Source organism: Pseudorasbora parva, chromosome 21, assembly GCF_024679245.1.
Source record: "Pseudorasbora parva isolate DD20220531a chromosome 21, ASM2467924v1, whole genome shotgun sequence".
Taxonomy (NCBI): Eukaryota; Metazoa; Chordata; class Actinopteri; order Cypriniformes; family Gobionidae; genus Pseudorasbora; species Pseudorasbora parva.
Window position 1 is genome coordinate 13,980,871 of NC_090192.1, and position 25,675 is coordinate 14,006,545.

At 36.8% G+C, this 25,675-nt stretch overlaps 2 protein-coding genes across 2 annotated transcripts; one reads left to right on the forward strand and one right to left on the reverse strand.

The window, feature by feature from the left end:
* Positions 1–410: 410 nt before the first annotated feature.
* On the reverse strand, positions 411–15,685 carry pelo (pelota mRNA surveillance and ribosome rescue factor). The gene is made up of 13 exons (XM_067429084.1): positions 15,505–15,685; positions 14,672–14,764; positions 14,391–14,541; positions 12,319–12,409; positions 7,761–7,924; positions 3,176–3,236; positions 2,930–3,091; positions 2,144–2,190; positions 1,963–2,036; positions 1,741–1,812; positions 1,520–1,594; positions 1,376–1,407; positions 411–1,290 (listed from the first exon to the last, which is right to left on the reverse strand). Exons 1-13 carry the CDS (start codon positions 15,543–15,545, stop codon positions 1,199–1,201), a joined length of 1,155 nt encoding a protein of 384 aa, XP_067285185.1. The 5' UTR covers positions 15,546–15,685; the 3' UTR covers positions 411–1,198.
* A 353-nt stretch (positions 15,686–16,038) lies between these two features.
* ppp1cab (protein phosphatase 1, catalytic subunit, alpha isozyme b) lies at positions 16,039–24,842 on the forward strand. Its single transcript, XM_067429085.1, has 7 exons — positions 16,039–16,371; positions 17,301–17,432; positions 17,536–17,766; positions 18,705–18,809; positions 19,385–19,608; positions 23,209–23,343; positions 23,790–24,842. Exons 1-7 carry the CDS (start codon positions 16,317–16,319, stop codon positions 23,904–23,906), a joined length of 999 nt encoding a protein of 332 aa, XP_067285186.1. The 5' UTR covers positions 16,039–16,316; the 3' UTR covers positions 23,907–24,842.
* The last annotated feature ends 833 nt before the right edge of the window (positions 24,843–25,675 follow it).

A 25,675-nucleotide genomic window follows, 5' to 3' on the forward strand; every position in this document is an offset into this window, starting at 1 on the left:
CTCACAGCTGAATCAATTTTCTTACTTTTTCAGCCTATTGCGAATAAAATATTGGCTTATGTGATTTGAAAGTCTTTAATTTTATTTAAATTTAAAAAACTTTCCAAATGTTCCGTATTTTGGGTTGTAAAAGTATGGGATTTTTTGTCTAGTTTTATAATTAATGAAAACTAGTCATATTTTAGTCACCGTTAAACTATTTTGCTAAAATAGTAATCTTGATTACAGATCATGAATGTAGAGAATTATTGTTTTGTTTTACAATTATTATACTTTCACCTATAAGCACAAATCAGTTTATAGACATGTTTTATTTTATTAATTTACTAATCTAGTTTTTTATTTGTATGTTTTTATTTTATATGTTATGTTTTAAATGTTAATGTTTTTCTATTAAAATAGATCACAGAGAGGATGTACAAGGGCATTTATTCTGCAACCACACTAGTGATCCATGTTTGGATTTATTACAGTTCATCAGTGAGAATGTATGATCACAGATTACATTTTTTATGTTTTTTTAGTCAGTTATAGGAGTGGCACATTTTGAGTTTTTATATTTGGGATAGGGTCAATAGGCTAGTTGTGCTATTTTCACCCTAACATATTCATAAAAACACTGAGCTGGGTTTTAGTAGCGGAGCTGTTAGCCTGTTACACAACGAAATGCTATCCGTGTGAGATGTGTATTGCGATCAGAGGTATTTCCCAAGACAGTGATGTGCACAAGACATGAGTCACAGTCAACGAAGAAAGAAGCTACATTAAATCTAAGCTACATATCAACTGGAAACTGTAACTGCATGGCTAGGTAAGTTAAGACTAAAATGTTTGCAATGTTGTAAATGGATAAAATAATATTGTGTCTACACTCTACTGAAGTATGTTTGCCCCTACTTCTGTAATTGGTCTATCAAGCAAACCACTTTCTGAATGCATTACAATCACTGTTGAAAATAAAATAAAAAAATGGCACGAATGGGTGTTATTCTAAATTGTGTACATAGAAAAGAGCATTACACGATTATTTTGTAATTGCATAAAATCACAAATAATCCAAATTATCCAGGTTTTTGTAATGCTTCAGCTGCTTTTAAATCCTTTATTAAGGCCATTATGGATTCCTTATTCCATTTCGTCCTAAATGTGAAGCATTTCCAACCTTTCATACTAAATCCTTCTGCACAAGACCATAATGCTAGTCTTCATCAGAACTACTGTCCTCAGCTTCAGACACGTCAGCGATGGGGAACCTCAGGATGGCCGCCACTCCACTCAGTTGATTCAGCTCTACAGAGAGAAATCGCACCAAATCAGTCACATGGCAGCCTAAAATAGTTATCTCGAAAACAAAGACTTTGAAAAAGAAACTTACGTTCTCCAGATACATGCAGGCTTGAGAATATTCTTTAAGAAAGGGAGGGGGGGTCAACATTATTAGTGCCTAATATTTCCCATAACACAGACAGCACTGTAAAAATATACGTCCTTACTGGATTGAAAAATTATATACAAATACCTGACATTTCCTCCATTGTCTTTTACGCTGTCAACAAGCCGAACATAACGGCTGCGGGTAGCTATGTCTTGATGTCTATCATAAAGAAGAAAAAAATAAATGAATATATATATATATATATATATATATATATATATATATATATATATATATATATATAAATAATATTTTCTATATGAAGTTAAAAAGGGAAATAAAAAATGTATTACTTTCATAAGTACCTAAATAGTTTGTCGCTAATCAACAGGATGTCGATGGCTAAAGCTTCACTCGCTCTTTCCACATGAGCCAATCTGTCCAAAAGAAAAGCTTTATTACAGACGCAAAGATCATCATATCATTATAAATGATCATGTATTCATGTACATTACATGTCATTGATTAACCTGAAACTCAAATGTGTGGTGTGTAATATTGATAGGAATTGAACTGAGTTTGATCACCCATAGAAAGCTCGATCCGGCTCCTGTTGAAGCATCTTGTAAAAGTCTTCCAAAGCCTTGACCTCTCCAGCTGCCTAAAACAGATAAAAAATAAATAAATAAAAACTCATCAATAAACACTACACTGTGCTTGCAGAATCCTACAAACTAAGTGCAAATGTACAAATCCAAACTTAGTCACCTTGGTGTCAGACAGTCGAGCCGTGACTGCTGGATCACACAGCACTTCTGTAGAAGTAAAATCGCAAATTTATGTTGTCACTTTAAAAACTAAAATCAATTTCTCATAATATACATTGCAGCATCAGCACTTTTCTCAAAGTGTCTGAAATGGCTTGATCAAGGATTCAGTCACCTCTTTTCTGAGAGGCTACTCTGCTCTGATTGGTCAGATGCAGTGCGTGTCAGAAATAAAAGGTAATTTCTGTGCCAGACCTCAGCTAAACAACAGTGCTTGAAGGCGGTGCTCGCTGCAGGCCAATGAAGACCATAGGTTGGAATAGTGTAAAGTTTTTGTCCAATCAAATGCTCTTTCGAGTCACGGTATATTCTTTTTTCACACCCAAATCATATCCATATAAGGGGTTTCCACACAAAAAAGCATTTATATACTGTATACACACATAAATGATGAACTATAAATAATATTAAATATCTTTTTTTTTTTTATTCTTGTATATGTGGTTTCAACTGTTCCTATATTTTTTATACATTTAGAATTTAGTATGAACGTTCAAGAAAATTGCCGTACACAGATTTCACACAGAATCCACAGCTTTGTGGCGTATTGTAGAGGCAGAATGTGTTATTTGCTCACTTGGTTTTAATAATATTAACATTTCTCCCATGTGCTATTTATAACTGATTTCCCTGTAAACATTGGAAATGCTACTAATCAATTATGAAAAATTTAAAGTTTTGCACATCCCTCCTTTAAAAGTTGAATAGAGGATTGAGCAAATCTGACCTTTGAGAGAATACTTGTGTCCAGACGAGGAGTGCACCATCATGAACTTGGGTCTGTTGTCCAGAAGAATTTTGCAGTCTTGTCTCACTGCCTCTTTAAAAAGGTATGAGATGAACTGATCTTTCACAAAGCCTGGACTGGCCACCAGAATACACTTCACCACTGAGAAACACATGCATAACAAAACATCAGTATTTATTTGTTTATTGTACAATCTTATCAGTTTTTTTTTTTTATTATTATTACCATCAAAATTGAAGTGTCTCAGAATGCCCTGCATGACAGCCTCATAAAATCGATCTAATGCCTGAAACAGAACACATCAGTGTCACTGTATACAGTATGTGTATCATATTTTGAAATATAAATGTTTTATATGCATAGAACATATGTACAAAATGTACAGGCAACAGAACAGAGTACAATGCAACCAGAATTAATATCAGCAGTGACAACAGCTCATTCTTAGATTCTTAAAGTTGAAATTTAAAATTAATGGATTAAATGGATTTTAAAAACACTCTTAGAAGTTCTTAGAAGAAGAATTTGTCATAGGTAAACTTGTGAACGGGAAACTAAAGCAAATATATTTTTGGCATTCCCGTTTGCTCCGATAACAATGATTGCATTTCCTTTTTGCACTTCCAAAAAGAGAGATAAATTGTTTACAGAAGTCCCAAGAGACTGGAAGAATGTTAAATTCACCACCACTCCCTCAGTAGATGTATTAAAAATCACAGCATTTACTAGTTTTTCATAGTTTAATAGGCAGAGTGATATACAAAGAAAGTATAAAATAACTTATGTTAATAAATGTGGAAACGCGTCATCAGAGTCTGAAAAGGGCCTGATGAGATAATCCCAACATTATACTGTTTCACATAGGCTTAGTTTCACAGACAGGGCTTAGATTAAGCCAGGATTAGGACTTAGATCGATTAGGACATTTCACTAGCTTTATAAATATACCTTAGAAAACATTACTGGTGTGCATCTTGAGACAAACCAATGGCACTGACATATTTTAACCCTAGTTTGTGCTCTGGGGTCTATATGACCCCAAAGCACTTTTCTTTAGTTAAAAAAAAATGGTTCCCTTTATCTCAGTGGAATAAAACTTTGTGACTTTTCCTAAGTTATCTATCTGTACATGCACAAAAAAACTGGGCTTGATTCGGTTGTTTTAAAGGCATGTAAAAAAAACTGTCACACTCATGACCTTTGGGGTCAATATGACCCCACATTGAAATGAATGGGAAAATCGAAAAAAATGTGTTTTTTATTTTTCATTTGTCAAAAAAATATATATAAATCCAGAATAAATCTGAAAATTTCCATACCACAATGAAGCCCTGGTACTAGAGCACAAATGTAAAGTGGAACGAACATGATCACTTGCACACACACATGCTCACGCACACAAACACACATAAACAAACACACAGGAGTGACTCCAATTGAAAGCATTTTTTTTAGAAATTGACAAATAAAATCAGTAATTCCAGAAAAAAAATCTGAAAATTTCTACACAGAAATGAAGGCCTGGTACTAGAGCAAAAATGCAATGTAGAAAAGACATGCTCACTCAAACACACACTAACAGGAATGACTGGCATAGCCAAATAAAATCAGCCACAAATGCAGAACAAAGATAAAAGGGGTGAGACCTAATACACACACGCGCACTGGGGCACCACCCATATGCGCACTGGCGCATTACGCACGTGGGCATGGGCGCACACAGAGACAGAGACAGAGACAGAGACAGAGACAGAGACAGAGACAGAGAGAGAGACAGAGACACAGAGAGAGAGAGAGAGAGAGAGAGAGAGAGAGAGAGAGAGAGAGAGAGAGAGAGAGAGGGAGAGAGAGAGAGAGAGAGAGAGAGAGAGAGAGAGCATCTATGGAATATGTAAAATGAAATCAGCAACAAATGTGAGTACCTGAGTGAATCAGTGAGACCTAATGCATGCACACACACACACACACACACACACACACACACACACACACACACACACACACACACACACACACACACACAGAGAGCAAGGGAGAGATGAAAGGAAACTGACCCGTTCAACTTTGAGAAAGTTTACTCTGAGATCTAAGAGCTGCAACTTTGTTTTGAAAGCAAAGTAATTGTTCCCATAACATATATTCCCATACAAAAGAGGGCCAGTGCATGGACTGATTTTTGTTCATGATACATGTTCATTCACAACATTCTGAACTGCTTTTTTACCATGTGAATTATGTAATAATTTTTGTAGCTAGTTATTGCTTTTATGGTCAGTGTTCAGAATTTGATTATCAAAAAATTATATTGTTATTCAATGTTCATTCTTCACTCCTGGTCATTTATGCATATTGCTGCTGTTTTTTTATATATATATATTATTAAATTAATATCTTCAAAATTCTAAAGTTAATAATTTTTTTCCACATTTGGTTCATTAAAATAAATAATATTCAACTACAATCCGATTCTAAGTCTTGTACTTTAGGTGTTTCTTATGTGGCGATTTATGTGGTATTTTGTTAAAACAGACATTTCAAAACTTATCAAAAACTACCAAAATTCTACTATTTGAAGGAATATTTATTTTTTTATGTCTTGTATAATGTTTATACATGTATAAATTCACAAAATGTATAACAAAAGTTATGATATGAGCAGTTGGCCACATCCAGTAAAATGAATGGATCTCTATTGCCCCCTATGGACAAAACAATTTCTTTCTTAAATTGTAATTCCTTTAAGTTTGTCTTTGGCCAACAGATGGCAGAATTGTACAGCTAACACCTATATCAATATCCAGAAACAAATTAATTTTAATTTAGATCATGATTTAAGTATTTTTTTCATAAAAAATTGATATTTCACACGCAAGCTAATGGTATAAATGAGGATTTGTGTGGTAAATAGGTACAAAAGTACTTTGAATATCCAAAAACACAGCATTACTGTATAGATGAGAAGTGAACAAAAAAAATAATATATTATATGTAATATTAAAAATGTATATTTTTTTTACAATCACTCTTTACATTTTGGGGTCATATAGACCCCAAATGCACTGAGTGTAAACAGGAAACTAAGGACATATTAGGTTAAGATTCTTGTTCCCAACAAGCAGCCGCCATTTCACCGTCGCAGTTAACTACACTACAGACCCGATATAGTTTGGTTACTGGTTTGGTTTGTTGTTTTTGCCAAAATAATTTGTGAGATGTATCATATTTCATCATGTAAGCAGTCAACAGGGATTACAAGGTGTTCGGTTTCCTTTACTTGACATTTTCATGTTCTAGAGGACTAGTCTATTCTTGGGCTATGGTAGCCTACAAATCTAGACGCACTCTAGCGGCAGCAAATCTAATTTGCAGCCAGGGTATTCTAGCAACTCTCCATTGGATTGTGAGCTGGAAAAACCAAACTATAGTCAGGCCAATCACATCGTGTATAGAGTCGGTGGGGGGCTTTACATAATGACGGCAGAATTGCAGAGGTTCCGCTAGCTACTTGAAAACAAAGAAGCTGGCGAACAGCAGTCTTTCGAATCGGCGTTGGCCGCGACTCTGGAAGACTTGGAGTTAAGATTTTTGTTTGAGAAAAGAACAAAGAACAGCAGTGAAATCATTCTTAAGAAGGGAAGATGTGTTCTGATTTTTGCCGACCGGATACAGCGAAAATTTAATCTATCAACTAGCTCTGCTTCATGTTGCTCTGGTTGGTTGAAGCGCTATCCAATTGTGTGCAGGGGGAGTTTGAAAGACAACCATTTATCCCGCCTCCTGGATTGAACCCTGCCAATGTTGAGTTTCCAGACCAAACATCTTAAAGTGGCTCTGGCTTGTCAGGCTAGGGCTATGGTACAAAACCTATAAAAATTGGGCTATAAAATTTCACTGCCAGCCTACATTTTGCCTTGTTTTTTTCTAGACGTCAGGGCTGGGTTTGGGGAGTTATTAAACATCTTTTAAATGCAAAATTGCTTGATGAGTTGCTTTCAGTTAAAACTGCTTAAACATGCATTTTAGTCTGGACTAGGCTTAAGCCAAGGGCCTAAGGAGGACAAGGGCTCAAAAAAAACATGCATTATCCGTGGCAGTCGGTAGCCTTGTTGGTAGACCAATAGTTAGGAGCTGAGGGTAATCTGCAAATTGATACAAATATCTTAATTGGGTGGATAAAACTGAGGCAGTACAGAAGACAGGACAAGTTAACCAGTCAGAGGAAAAGACATGTACCAATCAAATATTCAAGTCTGTGGCGGGATGTTCCACATTCAGCATCACTCCTGAAAATGACAACTCACAGTGCTGTTGTTGGTTTGTTTGGCAATACACAAATAGAGCAGGGTTTTTTTTTTTCAGTTCTTAAAACAAAAAAGAAGAGACAATTTCTGTCTATTTCTTTTCCCTTTTTTATAATTTGTCCAAACTAATAATGATAAATCCTTTGTGTTCGTTAATATAAATCTTTGTTTTTTTGGGGGGGGTTTTCGGTTTTGTTCGTTGAAACTGTTGAGAGCCCTGTAGGCAGTAGAATATATACACAGTAACACTAATACATTCATTTCTAATACGATAGCATTCCATTTTTAATACAGAGCTATTATTCATTCAAGCTGAAATCCCTTGGTAAAGTTAGAACTATAATTCACATTAATCTACTATTAAGGGAAATATGGATTTGGGTGACTCTACCAATAGCCTTTAGCTACCCAAAATAAACATCTAGTGGTAACAGTCATTTTCAATAGTTCTATATATTTAGAGGAAAAAACATTGTAAGATTCCTTGTTGCAAAGTTTTATCAGTTCACCTTGTCATGTTGAGCACAACTGCCTTTCCTCTTGCGTGGAATGGTGACCTCAACCTTCCCCCTGAGTAAGGTCATGGCTGGAGTCACGAGAACCAGATTGGCCAGACCTTCCTGCATCACGACAGCAGCCACATCTGCTTTTTGAGCGGGATCACATGCCTGCTCTGTAGATCAGAATTCAAATAAACTGATGAGCTGGATCAGATTTCTCAACTTTTTAAAGCAGCACTTGGTAACTTTTGCAACGGCCCACGGGGTCCCCCTACAGTTGGGAAAAAAAATTGTCCTCGACTACTGTCGTAAGCTCAGTCATCCTACAACAGGGGATGCCATCGCCATGGGCGTAGGTTTTGGGGGGGGCGCTAGGTACTAGTCCCAATCAATATTTTAAGATGGCAAAATTGTCCCCACCAATATTTTAGCAAACTCCTTCTGCTATATGGATCGATTCCGTTTCGTCCCGTATTTACAAGCAAAATGACGCGTCCCGCCGTATCAAACCAATACGGGACGACGCACATGCACAAGATTGCTTTAGCGACTTTGCTGCCATAGCGACGGAGTCTCGAGAACATGCGCTGTACACTTGCACCGCGTTGCGCGGTTTTTAAAAAAAAATGTCGAGCTCGCGTCCACCGTTTAAACGCAAGAGGATATAGGGCTGAATAGAGCTGAATTCCAGATATAGGGCTGAATAGAAAAAAGGTATCAGTGGGTCTGTCCAGTAACTTACGATGAACCAAAGACAAACTGCACCCTTTGCAGAGAAGCATTTTAGTGTCTCAGACTGTCTGACTGAAAGCAGCAGCGATGACGGACACATCCGTGCTTCTAGGTAGGCCTATTGTTTTTTTTAAATGGATAATATATTAATATAATATTCCATACATTATCAAAGCTTGGCAGACGTATTTTTCTAGACATTAGACTGGTTAATTAATAGATTATAGCCTGATTAATGTTATTAATTTATCATTTAGCTATAGGCTATATTAATAATGAAAATCCTGTCATATAAAGTTTGACATCTAAAAAAATATTTAGATAAAAATGGGACAAATAATTGCATAATAATATAGTCATAATAATAAATTAATAAAGAAATTTTTATTTAATTTTTGAATTTCAGAACATTTTTGTCAGTAAAGTGGTTAGTGGTTCAAAATGACTGCTTAAAGAGACAGTGCACCAAAAAATTAAAAATCTGTCAATTTCCTCACCTTCAAGTTTTTCCAACGCTGTATACATTTTCTGTTGAATTTCTACCATGGAAGTAAATGGTGCCCCCAAAGCAGTCTGGTTACAAACTTTCTTCAAAATATCTTCTTTTGTGTTCAGCAGAACAAAGAAACTCATACAGGTTTGGAACATCATGAGGGCGAGTAAATGATGACAGAATCTTTATTTTTGGGTGAGATGTCCCTTTAAAGTGCACCAATATAGGCTACTAAAGAGTTGTTTAGAAATAAATAAAATAATCAAATGTAAAATAATATAAAATGTGTTCTGTTGCAAGTTTGCATAGGCCTACTTGATTCCATGTTTATTGTCGAGCTGTTGTCATTGTTTAATTGTCACTCTTATCACTACTATCACTCTTTAAATGCCAAGTTCATAAATGATTTTCAAAAACTGATTCAAAACTGATTTGGAAAAAAAAAACTTACACACAAAATAACTTATTTTTAATATAAAAAGTGATTGTGCATGATTACAAAGCATTATGGCTTTACAATCAAAAAATGTGGTTTTAATGGAAGTCAGTGGGGCAAAAGGAGCCACGAACAGTAACAAAACCTAACAATGCATCAAATCTAAAGATCTTACTAATCTTTGACATGCTCAATAATGTGATAAGAGGTAAAAAAAAAAAAAAAAATCCAGTCCACAATCATTTTTTATATTGAAAATAAGTAATTTTGTGTGCATGTTGTGTTTTTTTCCCAAATCAGTTTTTAAAATCATTTATGAACTTGACAATTAAAGAGTATTTTGTTTTATTATTATGGTACTGAATTGGGCTGAAAAGCCTCATAAATTAATAATCGTATTCATTCCTAAACTATGGTGCATTTCCATACTCAGTAATAAATAATAGGCTATACAATCTGGGCAAACCTGGTGGGATGTCCCCACCAAAGCTGAGACCAAACCTACGCCCTTGGCCATCGCGCATGCATTTGTTGACATGACAGCCCTGATAGCCCTGAACTAGTAATGCGCAGGTCGTCTCATAACCCGCGGACCCCGTATGTCTATTTAATGGTCGCGGGTGCGGGCGAGTTTTAAAAATATATACAGTGGTGCGGGGCGGGCCAAATAACTTCATAAAAGCGGCCCCGCGGGTTGGTGCAGCACTAACGGTTCCCCTGAACACTGCAGGAGGAGTTCACATGCAGGTGTTCTTCTGGCGGCGCGTGTGAAATGTCTTCATCCCAGGTACAGTCAGTGGCATATGTTTCAGCATGTCATATGAATATAATTTCATGGGTTTTATTTTTTTCAAACGCCAAATAATCGCGATGTTCACATTTACAAGCCAGCGTCATTATAGTAGTCTATTGGTTAGCGTTTTACAGAATCTATATGATACTTCAATTCAATGTTTGAGTGGTAGGTAATCACCATAACAAGCATGACAGTATTGGTCGGGCACGCCTCCTTCAGCTCACGCCGACGAGCAAACGCTGGTCCAATGCTGATCCTCGTCCTGCCTTTAATCCGATCACTTTTTCGTTTCCTCTTATTGCTTTCCTCCAACAAAACCTTTTCTTTCTTATTTGTCTGTGCTGCTTCGGACATGACTATATTATCCGACGAACAAAGTTGGGCTCACACGTCCGAATTTAAGGAAGTGTGGGTGTTGGTGGAAGTGACGCATATGCCGTAAAGTAGTCGAATTGTGTAGTTGTTTTTGTTCTCGGGTTACTACCCGAAACTCGTTAAAAAGTAAGATTAAAAAACGATACAGACCCCATCAAGCTATGGCAGACGTATCATCACAAGAGTCTTGAAAATATATTATGAAGGTTGAAAAGTTACCTGGTGCTACTTTAATATACTCATGGCTGCTCTATGCCACCATGCATCAAAAGTGAATGGTTACTGCAGTTGTCAAACGAGAAAGCGATACTTGGTCGAATTATGACAAATTGTGTCACTGATACTCATACAATGAGGCAAAGGCAACACATTTAAACACAGGGGTCATTTTTTCAATGCTGTGTCCTTAGGAAGCAGGTGTGCCTGTAAATGCTCACACAAAAATGTGGATACTTTTTGCACCCTCTTGGTCCCACCACTCCTGCCTTTTAGGTCTTACCCACAATTCTTATTGGAGAGATGTGGAAAGAATTAAAGGTGTCATGACATGAGAAATCAAATTTGCCTCAATCTTTTGACATTTTGTCTTCAGTGCACAGTGTAAAGGAGAGTCCACGAAGAAACCTTTGTTGACAGATGAAACAGTCAGCTATGACAATTTAATAATGCTTTGTCTGTAAATTGTTTTTTTGTTGTTTTTTAATTGATACATTCACAGTTACTCACATGAAATAACGAGTGGGTGTTAATAATGTTTTCTATGCAAATATGATGGGCAATTACTGACAAGCCTTAAACAAGTCACACCTTAAAAATGGATCATTTCAAATAGAGAGCCAGAATGAAGGTTGAATCTAATTGTTTCTCAACATATACATAGGATATATATTTTGTGCGCAAAAAAACATTATCAGTAACATAATAAAATCCATGTCATGACCCCTTTAATTTTTCATCTTGATAGCACGTCTCAGGCGCAATAATTCCGATCTTTCATGTATTCATACTCTTGTGTAATCGACGGCCCATCCTAAATAAACCCGTCTCTTCCGGGATACCCGAAATTTTGAATATTCCGATCTAATATGATTTCTGACCTGTAAGGTTGCCAGAATAATAATCATACACGGTGTTTTAATAGGCTAGAGGAGAACTGGCACCCTGACTGAGTCTGGTTTCTCCCAAGGTTTATTTTTCTCCATCATGCCCATGCCTTTGGCTTGGCTTGCTCAGTTGGGGACACTAAAATTATGATTAAAGTTATTCAACTAATTATACAAATACAATTTATGAATTAGGTTTTATTTAATTCTATAAACTATAATACTGATATGCCAACATTGTTGCTCTATGATAAATTAAAATAAGCTGATAACATCACTGTTTTCTCCAGTACGACTGTATAGTCAAATCTAATTTTGTTGCAATATTATCCTGTTTGACACTGTGAAGCTGCTTTGACACAATCGTGATTGTAAAAGCGCTATATAAATAAAGTTGATTGATTGATTGATAGACATGATCACTATCCATTTTCACTGTAAAACTTCCTTTGCAGAAGAGAATTCTTGTTTCCAAAGTTTAGTCTACATGATGCTAAAATCTTATAAATTGTATGTAACTTTTGTTACAAAACAGTTCTAAATTTTAAAAATGACAAAGTATGTTAAATTGTTATTAGCTAGAAAAGCTCATTTTAATCTGAAAATACACTAAAAACACAACAACACATTACCAATTCTGTCCAGCACCACACTGTCCCAGACTTTTTTGGCGAGCGTGAACTTTCTGTTGAGCTCCAGCTCAATGGTATGATAGGCACCCATCTATATGACACAAGACAAGAAATATGACTTTCATTTCAGCTTTCATGTTTGAAATCTAGACGCACCCTAGCGGCAGCAAATCTATTTTGCCGTGAGTTTAGTCTAGCAACTCTCAATAGACTTCTGAGCTGTAAAAACCATACTCTGGTCAGGCCAATCACATTGGCCCTCATTTAACAAAAGTGCGTACACCAAATTTCCAGCGTACACCTTGCGTACACCCAAACCCACGGTGACTTTGAGATTTATCAATATGGACGTTGGCGTACGGCACGCTCAAATCCTACGCCAGCTCAGGAGGTGGTGTACGCACGTTTGAGTTAGTGGGAAAATGCGCAGAAAAGCAATTCCTAACACCACAAAACGCATAGACAAGATATGCTATATTATGACCCACTGTTAAAAACCACAACAACAACATTCAGTGTTTATTTTTGTGCAACATGAACGTCAATGTTTAATTTGTGTGACTTTACCAAAGCGTTTGATTTTTAGGCATATGTATTCCTCCAGTCGCGAGCCTGTGCTCTTTATCTGACGTTTCAGGCCCGCCTGGCCCGGCAGCTGCGCACGGACTGGGACTAAAATAATTCAGACTGACAAAATAATAAAAATTACCTTCTTCTTTTAAATAATAATAAAATCAATAAAAACGACATTCTTCTTCTAAATAACAAGCGTCATTAAGAATGATAATCATAATAATAAGAATAAGAATCTTACAAATTGTAATGTAATTATTAATGTGAATGAATCTTACTCCACATCACATCATCATCACTATTGTACACCCCAATACATGCCGTGATACGAAATTAAATGCTATTTTTTTCAAAACGTGCTGTAAAATAATGCAGTGATAGTAATTATCATCCAAACAGCTTTAAACTGCTGGAGTGCGCTTCTCAACCTCCACACTATTAACAGTAGCCTACTCGTTATTTGTGTCCATATTTTGTTTTTGTAGGTGCCTTTAATTCTACTCTTTAAACTCCCAAATAAAACAATTTCGGGGTTTTTTTCCACTTCCCTGGTGATCTCGATGGGCGCGTCTCAATCATCTCACTAGTTCAGTAGTCAGGGCACTGATCAGGGAGTCAGCCCATTGACTTATGTCCTAATCAGTGCCCTGACTAGTGGACTAGTGAGATGATTGAGCGCGCCGATCTCCACGTCGGAGAAGTTTCGCTTCTTTGCCGTCTTCTGTTTGTCCATGGCGTAAAATGAGGGCGTGGGGGAGGCGGAGACTTGAATATATAGGGGCGTGTTATTCTAATGACGATCGTTTTCAGCCGCCGCATTTATCAAGGGCAAGTATTGCGTACACCTGGATTGCAGAGGTACGCACAGCTTCATAAATCAGGCGGTGAGAGGAGTGTAAGCATAATCTTACGCCAACATATACACCAGTTTCTACGCAAGATTGAAAAATGAGGGCCATTGTGTATAGTCAGTGGGCGGGTTTAATATAATGACGGCAGAGTTGTGCTTGCGTGCTACTTGTAAACAAAGAAGCTGGGAATGGCGATCTTTCGAATCGGCTTTGGCTGCAACTCTGGAAGACTTAAGAGAGTTAAGCTTTTCTTTGAGAAAAGAACAAAGAATGCCACTGAAATCATTCTTAAGAAGGGAAGATGTGTTCGGAGTTTTGCCGACCGGATAGTGCGAAAGTTTAATCTATCAACTTAATCTAGCCCCTCAGATTGAGCCCTGTCAATGGTGAGTTCCCAGACCTAACATCTTGACGTGGGTCTGGCTTGTCAGGCTATCCTAATGGATCAATGAAATGGAATGCTAATAACAAATGTTATGTCCATTAATATTCAAATATAAAAAGTATAAATTAATTTTTGTCCGCAAAGTTAGCGCCATAGTCATATACAGTATTTTAAGCACACATATTGTATCATAAATTGCCATTGGACAACAAACTGTTGAAATATGGAAAATAAGTACTAAACAATAATAAATGCTCACTGACCTTCACATACTGGTTCTCCTGGATGTTTGTTCCTTTGACTCTGAGCTGACAGGCCTGGGAATCAAAGTCTATCGTCTCCACACATAAAGTCAGTGTGGTACGCACACGTGAACTGCCCACACTGCCTGTGGAGGACTCCGTCTGCACTTTCCTGTTTGTGACATTGTTTTCATCATTGAACAGATGGGCAAAATCTCTGATATTAAGCGTGATCAACCAAAACTGGAAAAAGTGTGGTTAGTGTGGTTGAAGAAAAAAAAAGAAAAAAGAAAGAAACAGACCTGATGGTTGAGGCTCTGAGGCTGTCGCCCACCTGCAGCAGGTTGTAGGTGTGCCACATATCCTCTGCTTCATCAGGTATTAGTGTCACCTGACTAAAAGAAGGAAATCCAAAATAAATTGTTGGCAACTGAAATCTTTATGTTTGTCTTGTCACACCCTGCCCAAAAGGCTATAGGCTCTGACATTAATAATCAAAACAATATTAAAGTATTAAATCTGACATGAATGGCATCATAAATGTTGTTTCTTACCCTTAAATAATGATGACAAATAAAATATTTAAGGTTGATGTGTTTGTTTAGTTGGAATTGAATGTAAGTAAGTATACCAACTACTATGGCTTTCATGGTGAGTCAGGCTAAGATTTATATATATGTGTGTGTGTGTGTGTGTGTGTGTGTGTGTGTGTGTGTGTGTGTGTGTGTGTGTGTGTGTGTGTGTGTGTGTGTGTGTGTGTGTGTGTTTCTAATCAAGTCTGTATAGTCTGCAAGTCAATAATAATAATAATAATAAATATATATATATATATATATATATATATATATATATATATATATATATATATATATATATATATATATATATATATATCATAGACTGTAAAAACAATAACAATGGCGGTACTTTTTACTGTAACTCGGTAACGTTACTTGTTAATGTTTTAGTACAGCGTCTCCTTCCTCTAAAATCGTCCAGCCCTCCCTGAATATGTATCCCTTTCTGTCACTTTGTTTTGTTTGTAACTGCATCATGGTACAACTCGGAAAGCGCACATGATGTCCAAAAGTGCTGTACAGACATACGTTACAGTCATGCGTTCTCAAACACTCACCCGGCATTATCCTTCTCGATGTCTTTATGAACCAACTTCATGGTCAAAGAGGTTAGCTATTCAAAAACAAAATACATATTTGATTGCGAGTGTTAACCGTCGATTTTGGTGACGTTTCCGCATCAGTATTGGCACATTCTGCCACTTTAGAATGAATCAGACGATTCGAACAGTCGCTTTCTGATCGCGTCATTGGCATATAGATTGCGTCATTGAGTTATTTCTATCTTTGGTTACTTCCGTAAGGTTAAAAAAATAAAAATAATAATACTTCCGTAAGGTTGAACAAACGAATGTTTTTTATTTCAGTACATTTTATGAATAAATAGCAATCCGTCTAACCTAAAAAAGCTTTTACATCGCTATCTTGACTAGAGTTAACGGTGTTTTACGTTTATACTGTAAATCTGAGATTATACACTGATTATTGTGATTTTAATGTGTTTATTAACAATTAAATATGGGAACAGATTGACATACGGACTATCCTATTGGCTTTTCGGATGTGATATTTGAAGCCCACGTCATGAGCCGAGAATAACCAATCAGACAGACACCCTCTTTGGTGTCTTTCCGCCTCTATGGTGTTTCCTTTTCAGCGGTCGTGGTGCTAGTTTAACCTCAATTAACGAACTACTGAAGGGACCATTCGCGGCAATAACATAATAATCTAAACTCAGGAATACTAATAGTAGTGGGAATTTTTCATAAAGACAATTTTATAAGCGATTATCGTGTATTTGTGTCGGGCGGGTTCCTCGGTCATCTTGTTCCTGGCTCTGTTAGCCGGCTAATCTCAAGCGAGCGACAAAATGGCTGATTCTGACAAATTAAACATCGATTCGATCATCCAGCGTCTTTTGGAAGGTAATGTGGTATATTATTTTTTATTATTATTACAAACGGTGTCGTTTTATAATGTTTAAAAACGGCTAAGCGTCTGAAAGCGTATGGTTGTGTTTGTGTTCATTAACATCTCCGATCGAATGTACTTTTAGCTATGTAGTGGTATGTATAAAAACATTGTGCTATCAACCCAATTCAAATATTTATTTGCTCCATTTCCATATTTATTCCATATAATCCGAGCAAAACTTCAGCGCATGCGCAATGCATACATTTTATTGTTCAGAGACGGAGGAAGCCAAAAATATGTCACCAGTGTGGTGTTGTGCCACATTTTGATTTACTGCCAGATTATTACCCTCTGTTAAAGACTGTTACATGGTTGACAGAGATGGAAGAAATGCCTTTGACAGTAAAACATCAACAGTTTTTCTTGATGATGGGAAATTGGACGTAACTATTACATGTTGTTTTCATATGCTCAACACTGATACATGCTTATTAGTTTAAAATCAAGATAAAGATGTTTAATTTGAGTAAACTGTTAGTCACCACATCAAACAGAAATTTAAATAGATGTTTTCTCATGAATAGGTACTTATTTTATGTATTTACCTTGCGACTGAAGGTATGTTTATGAAATATGAATGTGTGTAGTATAAAGTTATTTTACTGTATGGACGTATACAAATTTCAGGTTTTTTTTTTTTTTTTAACAGACCTCTTGAATGAATTACAAACAGATTTAAAATATAAAAAAAATTGTCTTTGCCTACTGGTGTAACAATGTAATTGATGCGTTGCAAATATGGCCATGAGTGAACAGAATTTCCTTGAAAGAGATTTTGTTTACTCACAAACGAATATGTATATATGCATTCATAATGCCTTTATGCATATTTTTAGCAGTTACACTAGTAAGGTTAACCTTCTGTGTTCTTGATTTGCAGTGAAAGGCTCGAGACCTGGTAAAAATGTTCAGTTAACTGAGAATGAGATTCGTGGATTGTGTCTAAAATCTCGGGAAATCTTTCTTAGCCAGCCGATACTGCTGGAGCTGGAGGCACCACTCAAGATTTGTGGTAAGTTTCTGCTAAACCTTACACTCTGTTTTGATTTTTAAATAGTTCAGATAAAGCCAGCTGTAAAAAAAAATTTTTTAAATAACTTTTTATCTTTCTGCAGGTGATGTTCATGGTCAGTACTATGACCTGCTCAGGCTTTTTGAGTATGGAGGATATCCTCCCGAGAGTAACTACCTGTTTCTGGGAGACTATGTAGACAGAGGCAAGCAGTCACTGGAGACCATCTGCCTGCTGCTTGCCTACAAGGTCAAATATCCAGAGAACTTCTTTCTTCTCAGAGGAAACCATGAATGTGCCTCCATCAACAGGATATATGGATTTTATGATGAATGTGAGTATGCTTTTCATGTGGGTGGATGGTATGGTATGACCAATGCCATGGCACCGGGCGTCAGGATGAAACCCAAAATCTGTAAAAAAAAAAAAAAAAAAAAGAACAAAAAAAACACTTTAAACAATGTGTGAAATGAGTTACAAAGTTTAGCTTAATGTATAATAAAACAATTTAAAATATAAATATTGCATAAGCATTTTTATCTTGTAAAGTATTTTACACAGCACGTTATATTGTTTACATGTGTGGGAGGAGGGGATTCTATCACACATAGGGCTTGGCAATATGCTAAATAATATCTTATCAATATTAGATTATATTTTCTACCTGGGTCTCACCCCTAGCCTGAGACAACACTGCCAACGTGCACCGTAATTCATTACTTAATTTAGTTTTTGAATAGCTAAAGGTTTGTTTTACTTTTTATTTAAATCAATAAATATTCAGCTGCTACCATTTTATTTTTTCCAGTCTAACTTTTGCAAAATGGTAGAGTACTTTTGTTATTTTAAAAATGGGAGAAATCACTGCCTATTCCAAATTTTTAGGATGCAGTTCCTTTTTTTCCATCTAAAGAAATCATGAAAAAATATATTTGGCAACTTTCTTTTCTTTTTCATTTTTAACATCGATTTGGGAAAGCAACATCCTATGTTCAAGCAGTTCCAAACATCCAAGCAGTTCCTATGTTCACTTCATTTTGTCTATTTGTAATGGAAAGTGTTTATAGACCTGATGTCACAGACATATTACTGTATAATATTAACTAATAGAATTAAATTAACATTAGAATTTTAATGCTAGATTACACATTTACAATGCACTTTAAAGTCCAGGTAGTTTGTTTTAATCTGTTCAGTTTAGTTACCGAAAAGTACACAAAATTAATGCATTTATCTTTTAAATGATCTGAACATGCACATGTTTTTTGGCAGGTAAGAGGCGGTATAACATCAAGCTTTGGAAGACATTCACAGACTGTTTCAACTGCTTGCCAGTAGCTGCTATCGTGGATGAAAAGATATTTTGTTGTCATGGAGGTATGCTTTTTCTACTGCATTTTTTCCCCCCTTTTAACTCACTATTTTTCATAAATTCAAAGAGATTTTATAAAATTTTGTCTGCAAGGTGTGATTTTTGTCATTTTGAAAATGAATTTGTATAGCAATAATTTTCATATTTACTTAGGATTTAAAATATTGCATAATTCCTAGAGAGCAGGTCTGACAGGAAAGTAGAGTTGAGTCATCAGCAAAACGAACACATGAAATGATTAATTTCTGCTAATTAAATGTGAGCCTAACTAATTACTGGTACTTCAATGTGTGTCTTTTTTCTTTAGAATATATTTTAGTTTTAATATTTATGTGTATTGCTTAAGACAACATGTTAAATGCTGAAATTAAAGGACCAACTAAAAGGTGAATTAACCCTTTAAGGTCTTTTTTTATGGAAAGCACATAATTGCTTGTTTTCCTGTAAAATGTTATTTATCACATGAACAGGTTTGTAAAGTAGTCAAGGAAGGGTGGATTTAAAATTTTGTATGTGTCTACAAGTGTGCATGAATTTAAAATATTTCTTCTAAACTGCAGTTGTATGGTTCTTCACTCAGGTCTGTCTCCTGACCTGCAATCTATGGAACAGATTCGTCGTGTGATGAGGCCCACAGATGTTCCTGACCAGGGTTTGCTGTGCGATCTGCTCTGGGCTGACCCTGATAAAGATGTCATGGGCTGGGGAGAGAATGACCGTGGTGTCTCTTTCACCTTTGGGTCTGATGTTGTGGCCAAGTTCCTCCACAAACATGACATGGACCTCATTTGCCGGGCCCACCAGGTAAGTCATTTGGTCCACTGAACATTGTCATTGTTGCTTTAATTCATCTAAAGAAACAAAAGAGAATGCAAAGAGTTGAGGGAGGCTAGAACTGTAAGTAAGAGAATGGTGGAAACGGTTTTGCTAAGTGTTTAAATGGAATCTGGAATTTACCAATTGTCACTAAGTTTCAAACCATGTTAATATTCACTAGAAGATTGTTTGGAATATTTGCATGTAGTTTGCAGTCTACACTAGGAAAAACTGAAGCACAATTGAACAGAACCTTCACAGAAGACTTTCACAATTGTTCTAAAACTACCTTCTTTGAAACCTCAAAACAAGAAAGATCAATTGGCCCCATTTCCTAATCTTTTAAACCTTTCCGCACATGATCACACCGGTGTGATCAGTCTTGGCTGGTCCCTGGAGCATACTATTACACCGGTGTGATTACAATGGTCAGTACATCACGTGACGTGATGTAGAATGTGCCACTTTATTATGCAATAGTGTGCCTAAACACCACAGAAAAATATCACCGACTGCTTCTGCATCATTGCCTGTTTAGCCCCGCCCACCGATTTTTGCGCATGTAGTAGGTAAATAACAAGGAGCATGCATGCTCAGAAACCAAATTAACATTGCCCGACAGCCAACTTTCGGCCAGGTGTGTCCTGGCCTTAAAATAACTTTTGTGTTGGTTAAGTCATTAATTACTCACCCTCATGTTGTTCCAAAACCGTAAGACCTTCGTTCATCTTCAGAACACAAAGGTTCCCTAGAATGGAAAACTATTTACCTTGGCATGGTTGAATATTAAGAGTTCTGTACATGGAACTAACATACCACGAGCCTCAAAATCATTGTTTCCTCCTTCATATGTAAATCTTGGTTCGTGAAAAAGACCACTGAATCCCAACATAACACAGAGTGTGATGTAACAGTCAGGATCATTAATATTTATGCATCCCCAAATTTGCATATAACCAGCCCATGTTTAAGACCAGTCAGTATTAATGTGGACCTGCACCGTATCAACAGGAGTTCTGCATGTGTTGTGAAGATCAGGACAATATAGTGGAAATGGCAGATTATGGATATAAATGTAATGTTCCAGGCTGTGCAGAGAATGTGAGCACTTTTAACAGACTTTTAATGTGACTAAAATGTAGATTAAGAAATAAAAACTTGAACAAAAAGCACTCTTTGGTTTTTTCGGGGGTAAGTGTGTTTTGTTTGAGTGTTTGTGCTTGAAGATAATTGCTTCACACTTGCTTCAGTAATTTAAATCCCCCAATCAGAGCCTTTCTGTTAAAAGTACGCGTATTCTATTGATCTGAAAATTGATCATGATCTGAAAACACCAATAAACAAGTAAGCTGCATTTCAGCAATGTCCATTTAAAATTTTCTGCTTAGTGTCATTCAGTCGGTCTGTGTTCTGTCATGACCATAGACCGTAAAAAAATATGGACGACTCGACATCATCCGTTTCCGCTTAGCAGATTTGAAGCTTTCAGGCGGGGGTGCACGGCGCTGACATCTTGGGACCGAGTCTGCGCAGTAGCGATTTCGGGACCGGAGTTGCGCAGTAGAGCGCAGGAACTAGAGCAGGAAGTACAGTCGCGATATCAAAAGCCCGCCCACACTCTCGCAGATGCAGAACAATTAATTATGTTGGTGTGAAATAAACAGTTATGGAAATGTAGAAATTAAAGCTAAAGCTCCAATCTGCTCCCAAAAATTTCGAAAAAAGTCCGTTAGTGCCTCAGTGACAACTTCACTCAGAGAAGACCGTCAGTCCCAGCTGTCAATCATGACGTCACACCCCCGTTTTTATAGCATCAAATAACTAACTCAAAGTAAACTTATTTTTAAAACGAACACTTGAAATGAAATCATCGTGATGATAACTGCCTTCAGTGACATAAACTAACTTTGGGGAACATTTTTTGAAGTGAAATTTTATTATTTAGTTTGCCTTGCGTCCATTAGAAAACACAGAGCGGCGGCTATACTGGGACCGGTCACCGGGGGGCGATCGAGGCGTGAAAGCTTCAGTAAATGAGAGGGAGACTGCAGGCTTGGTCATGACTCGCATGCCGCTTGTGCTGTTTGCGATTGTGTTTGCTGAATAACTGCACTTGTGTGAGCTACTGAAATGAGCCAATTAGAGCAGAGCTAAACATTATTATTCATGACCCTTCCAAATAAAGCAAAAACAGCATTTCATTCTAAGGACAAATTCTAGGGTTGTAAATGGACCATTTCTGGGCAATTTTTGCCCTTAAATAAGCCACATACCCTCTATGTAGTTATCTTACAATTACTACATAGTACAATTTAAAATATTGTTTCAACTCATTCTAGGGCACCTTTAAGATAATGAACTTGTAATAATGTGTTATAATTTGAGTGGTATTGGTAGCTTTTTGTCTTTGCGTCATTACGTCAAATCTCTATACGTAAAGGAATCCGGCTAGTAGGATAATGCAGGTGGCGGATCATTTATAGCCTTTTCTCACAGCAGCTGGAATAATTAAACTTGTCATTTTGTTGTCGGGTTGTAATCCAGAAAGGTCCAAACAAAAATCATCTACAAATCTACAGGAAACTCTAATACACACTAGGGGTGTAACGGTACACAAATCTGACGGTTCGGTACGTACCTTGGTTTGAAGTCACAGTTTGATATGATTTCGGTACAGCAGTTTTACAAAATTGCTTTTTATTTAATAGTGGTATATATACTGGAAAAAATTGTCCTTAAATTAATTCAAATTATAACTAAAAGATAATGCTGTAAGCTATATAGGGAGGCCTTACTTAGGCTACACATTGTAATATTAAAGGTTAACAACAGAGCCCAACTATTAGCCTCAATTCTATCAATTAGCCTCAAATTCAGTTATTTATTTTTAGATATAATCAACACTCATAGGCTTCACTTGAGGCAGTTTTTGCATTAACTTCTAAATCAGATTTTTATTTTTCTCCAATTCATTGTTGAAATATAATAATTTATGCACAGCTGTCAAATCATGAACTAGCGCGTTACTATACTGTGATCAGTCACATCACATTAAAGAGCACCAAAACAGCATTTATCGTTTGAATTTTGATGAAATGGACTGAGTACCTAATATGTTCGCGGGGGGACTCGGATTGAAATATGTTCCACGCTTCAAACAAGCCGATATCATTTGCACAATTTGATGTGAAGTGAGCTAAGGGATCGTTAGATTCAATCACGGTTGTAAGGTTTTATTGTAATGCCAGCAAAAGTGACAGACATGTTACTTGGTCAGATTACATTTCAGCTGAAAATGCTTGTAGAATGTGTGATTCCAAAGTACAGCATCCACTCCGGTGCAGTGAGTGAATGGCAGCCACTCAAGCTCCTCAAACATTAGATTAATCTGCACTGAGGAGCCATGCCAATGCACAACCCACATAAAGATGATAATTCTGCGAATTGCAGGTTTCAAACAGAGAGGGTGACAAAGACAACTTGCAGACTGCAGCTTTAATTTCGTCCTTTGTTAATTTAGTTTGCGTTCTTGTTTGTCAAGTTTTTTTACAGCATTTGTGATGCATAAATCTTCTGCTCTCTGAACAGGTGGTGGAGGATGGCTATGAGTTCTTTGCTAAGAGGCAGTTAGTTACACTTTTCTCCGCTCCAAACTACTGCGGAGAGTTTGACAACGCAGGAGCTATGATGAGTGTTGATGAGACCCTGATGTGCTCATTTCAGGTTTGTTTGTGCGCTTATATTTTTTGCAACTAGTAACTAACCAGGGAGGCAAACTACTCACCTTTAGATACAATTCTTGGTTTTAGAAACAATTTCCATTGAAAATCGGTTTAATTGAACTGAACGTTGCACGCCATATGCACTGTAAATGAGAGTTTAGCTTATAAAGAGCACTCCAAATTAGGGCTGCACGATTAATCGTATTTTAATCGTGATAACGATATCTGCTTCTCTCGATTCATTTCAAATCATCGTCACGAAACTCACGATATTGGCCTCCTTTTTAATAGAATAGATTCAAATTTTGAGCAAAATAATCGTGATTATCAGTTATCGTGCAGCCCTGGTCCAAATGACAAAATTGCAAACCAAATGTAGGTTTATTTACAGAGACAACTAAATATTACCCATTACTCATTTTACCTGCCCTCTCTCTGCTTTGTCAGATTCTGAAACCAGCGGAGAAGAAGATGCTGTCGTATAGTGGTGCGGGAGGATTTGGATCTGGCAGACCTGTAACTCCTCCACGAAACGCAGCCAAGGGCGGCAAAGCCAAGAAATAACATAAACTACTGCAACGCGCCTATACATCCTGTCCATCATTCTACCTCTCCTTTTCCTTCTCCTCTTCAACTCCAAACACCAAATCAGTGCAGGGCTTTTTTTTAGCCGTCTCCAAGACGAGACTGCTGGGAATCTGAGCGGTCATATGTGTGCTTGACTGAAATGCCCTTGTGAAGTGTGTTGGTTTGTATGTGAAAATGGTTTTGTTGTGCGAGCTTGTGCGCAAGGGTTTTTTCTTCTCTTTTTCTTTCCTTCTCTAGTAACCACGCACCTTTTACTGCGTTTTTAGCTGTTCTGGTTGTTTTTTTTTTCTTTTGTTTTTTTTCTTCTTCCTTCCAATACATCTTCACGTCTCCAGCCATAACGTGATAATCCTTTTTAGGCCATTTTATTGGACCTACAACACCCTTCTCGTCAGACCAAGCCTCAGGGTCCAGCATTTTATCCCCACTGTGGGGACAGACTTTTCCATTCCCCTCTAAAGCAATCTGAATGGAGGTGATTGTGCAAATCACTGCCAGTCTCTTTAATGTGAAGCTTCGTCCAAGTGCGTGTCTGTTTACAGTAGTTATTGACGGCACCCTGCACATTTTGACATACCTATTTTGGCGCATCCTTTGCTTCTTCAAACTGCACACTCAGGTAGTATTTAGCCTGGCCTGTGGAAATGCTCTGTTTGGCTATTTCTTTTGGGGGGTGGGGTAGCACATGTCAGTTGTAGGGTTTTTTTTTAGGTTCAAAATCATGCACGATGTGCAAATAATACCAAGTGTGAATGTCTGCAACGTGGGTGCCATCGCTGTTGATGTGCAGAAATGCACTGTTCACTGAGTGATTGTGGCTGTAATCTGCAAATCTCACTTTTTCCTGTCAAAAGGACTTTTTCTTTTTTAGTAGTCACAAATTTAGCCAATAAAGTGAGAATCTGGTGCAAATTCTGAGTTTTTATTTTGTATCCATTATTGTGTTATGACACTGGATTTACAAAGATTTGGACAGTACATTATGACTATTATGATGGCATAGAAAACTTATACACTAATACATACTATGCAATATATGCATACTTGATAGTCTGTCAGTGTAGAACTGTGAGCTAGACTAAAATACCAAAAGACCAAACCATTGAGGTCATGTGACGGAAGTGCTAAATGTGGTTTTTGGCCTACAAAAACACATCATCATCCCTGCAGCATTCTATTCATTTGATGAAGTAAAGCTCAAGTTTATTCTTGATAAAAGTTTTGTACCAATAGAATATTACAGTTAGGAAAACATGATTGTTTTTTATAAGTTGTTAGCAGAACAATCGGTAAGATATGCAAATGTTAAAATGGCAACAATGCACAAATGGTTGTCTCATTTTTTGACCATTAAATCAAAATGATCTTTTTTTTTTAAAAAATTGAATATTTAGTATTTATAATATATGTATATGTGCACTCATAAAAAAATAATGCGCTCTTAACTTCCCCTCCCTTTTAAAATGACAATGTGATTACTGGTGCAAGGGTGGGACAACCAGTAACTTACATGAGATCCCAGTAATAGCAAACGACAATCAAAATCAATGTTCATCACTGAACTTCACTGTAGGAGCCACGCACTTATCACTGTACTCCTTCTTTAGTAACACCATAACATTTTGGATGCCGCTGGATCTAAAATGACTGACTTGGACTAATGAGACCAGAGTATGGATTCCAAGAAGTCTATATTTTGTAAATAATGGCCCTGCATGTCACTTCGGCAGATAAACAGTCACTCT

Coding starts and splice junctions, on each gene's coding strand:
- pelo (XM_067429084.1), bottom strand. CDS start 15,545: ATGAAGTTGGTTCATAAAGACATCGAGAAGGATAATGCCGG. Junction 12,410..14,390: donor AGGAGAACCAGTATGTGAAG/GTCAGTGAGCAT, acceptor TGTGTCATATAG/ATGGGTGCCTATCATACCAT. Junction 3,237..7,760: donor GTTGTGCTCAACATGACAAG/GTGAACTGATAA, acceptor GTTCTGTTTCAG/GCATTAGATCGATTTTATGA.
- ppp1cab (XM_067429085.1), top strand. CDS start 16,317: ATGGCTGATTCTGACAAATTAAACATCGATTCGATCATCCAGCGTCTT. Junction 17,767..18,704: donor ATATGGATTTTATGATGAAT/GTGAGTATGCTT, acceptor GTTTTTTGGCAG/GTAAGAGGCGGTATAACATC. Junction 19,609..23,208: donor TCATTTGCCGGGCCCACCAG/GTAAGTCATTTG, acceptor CTCTCTGAACAG/GTGGTGGAGGATGGCTATGA.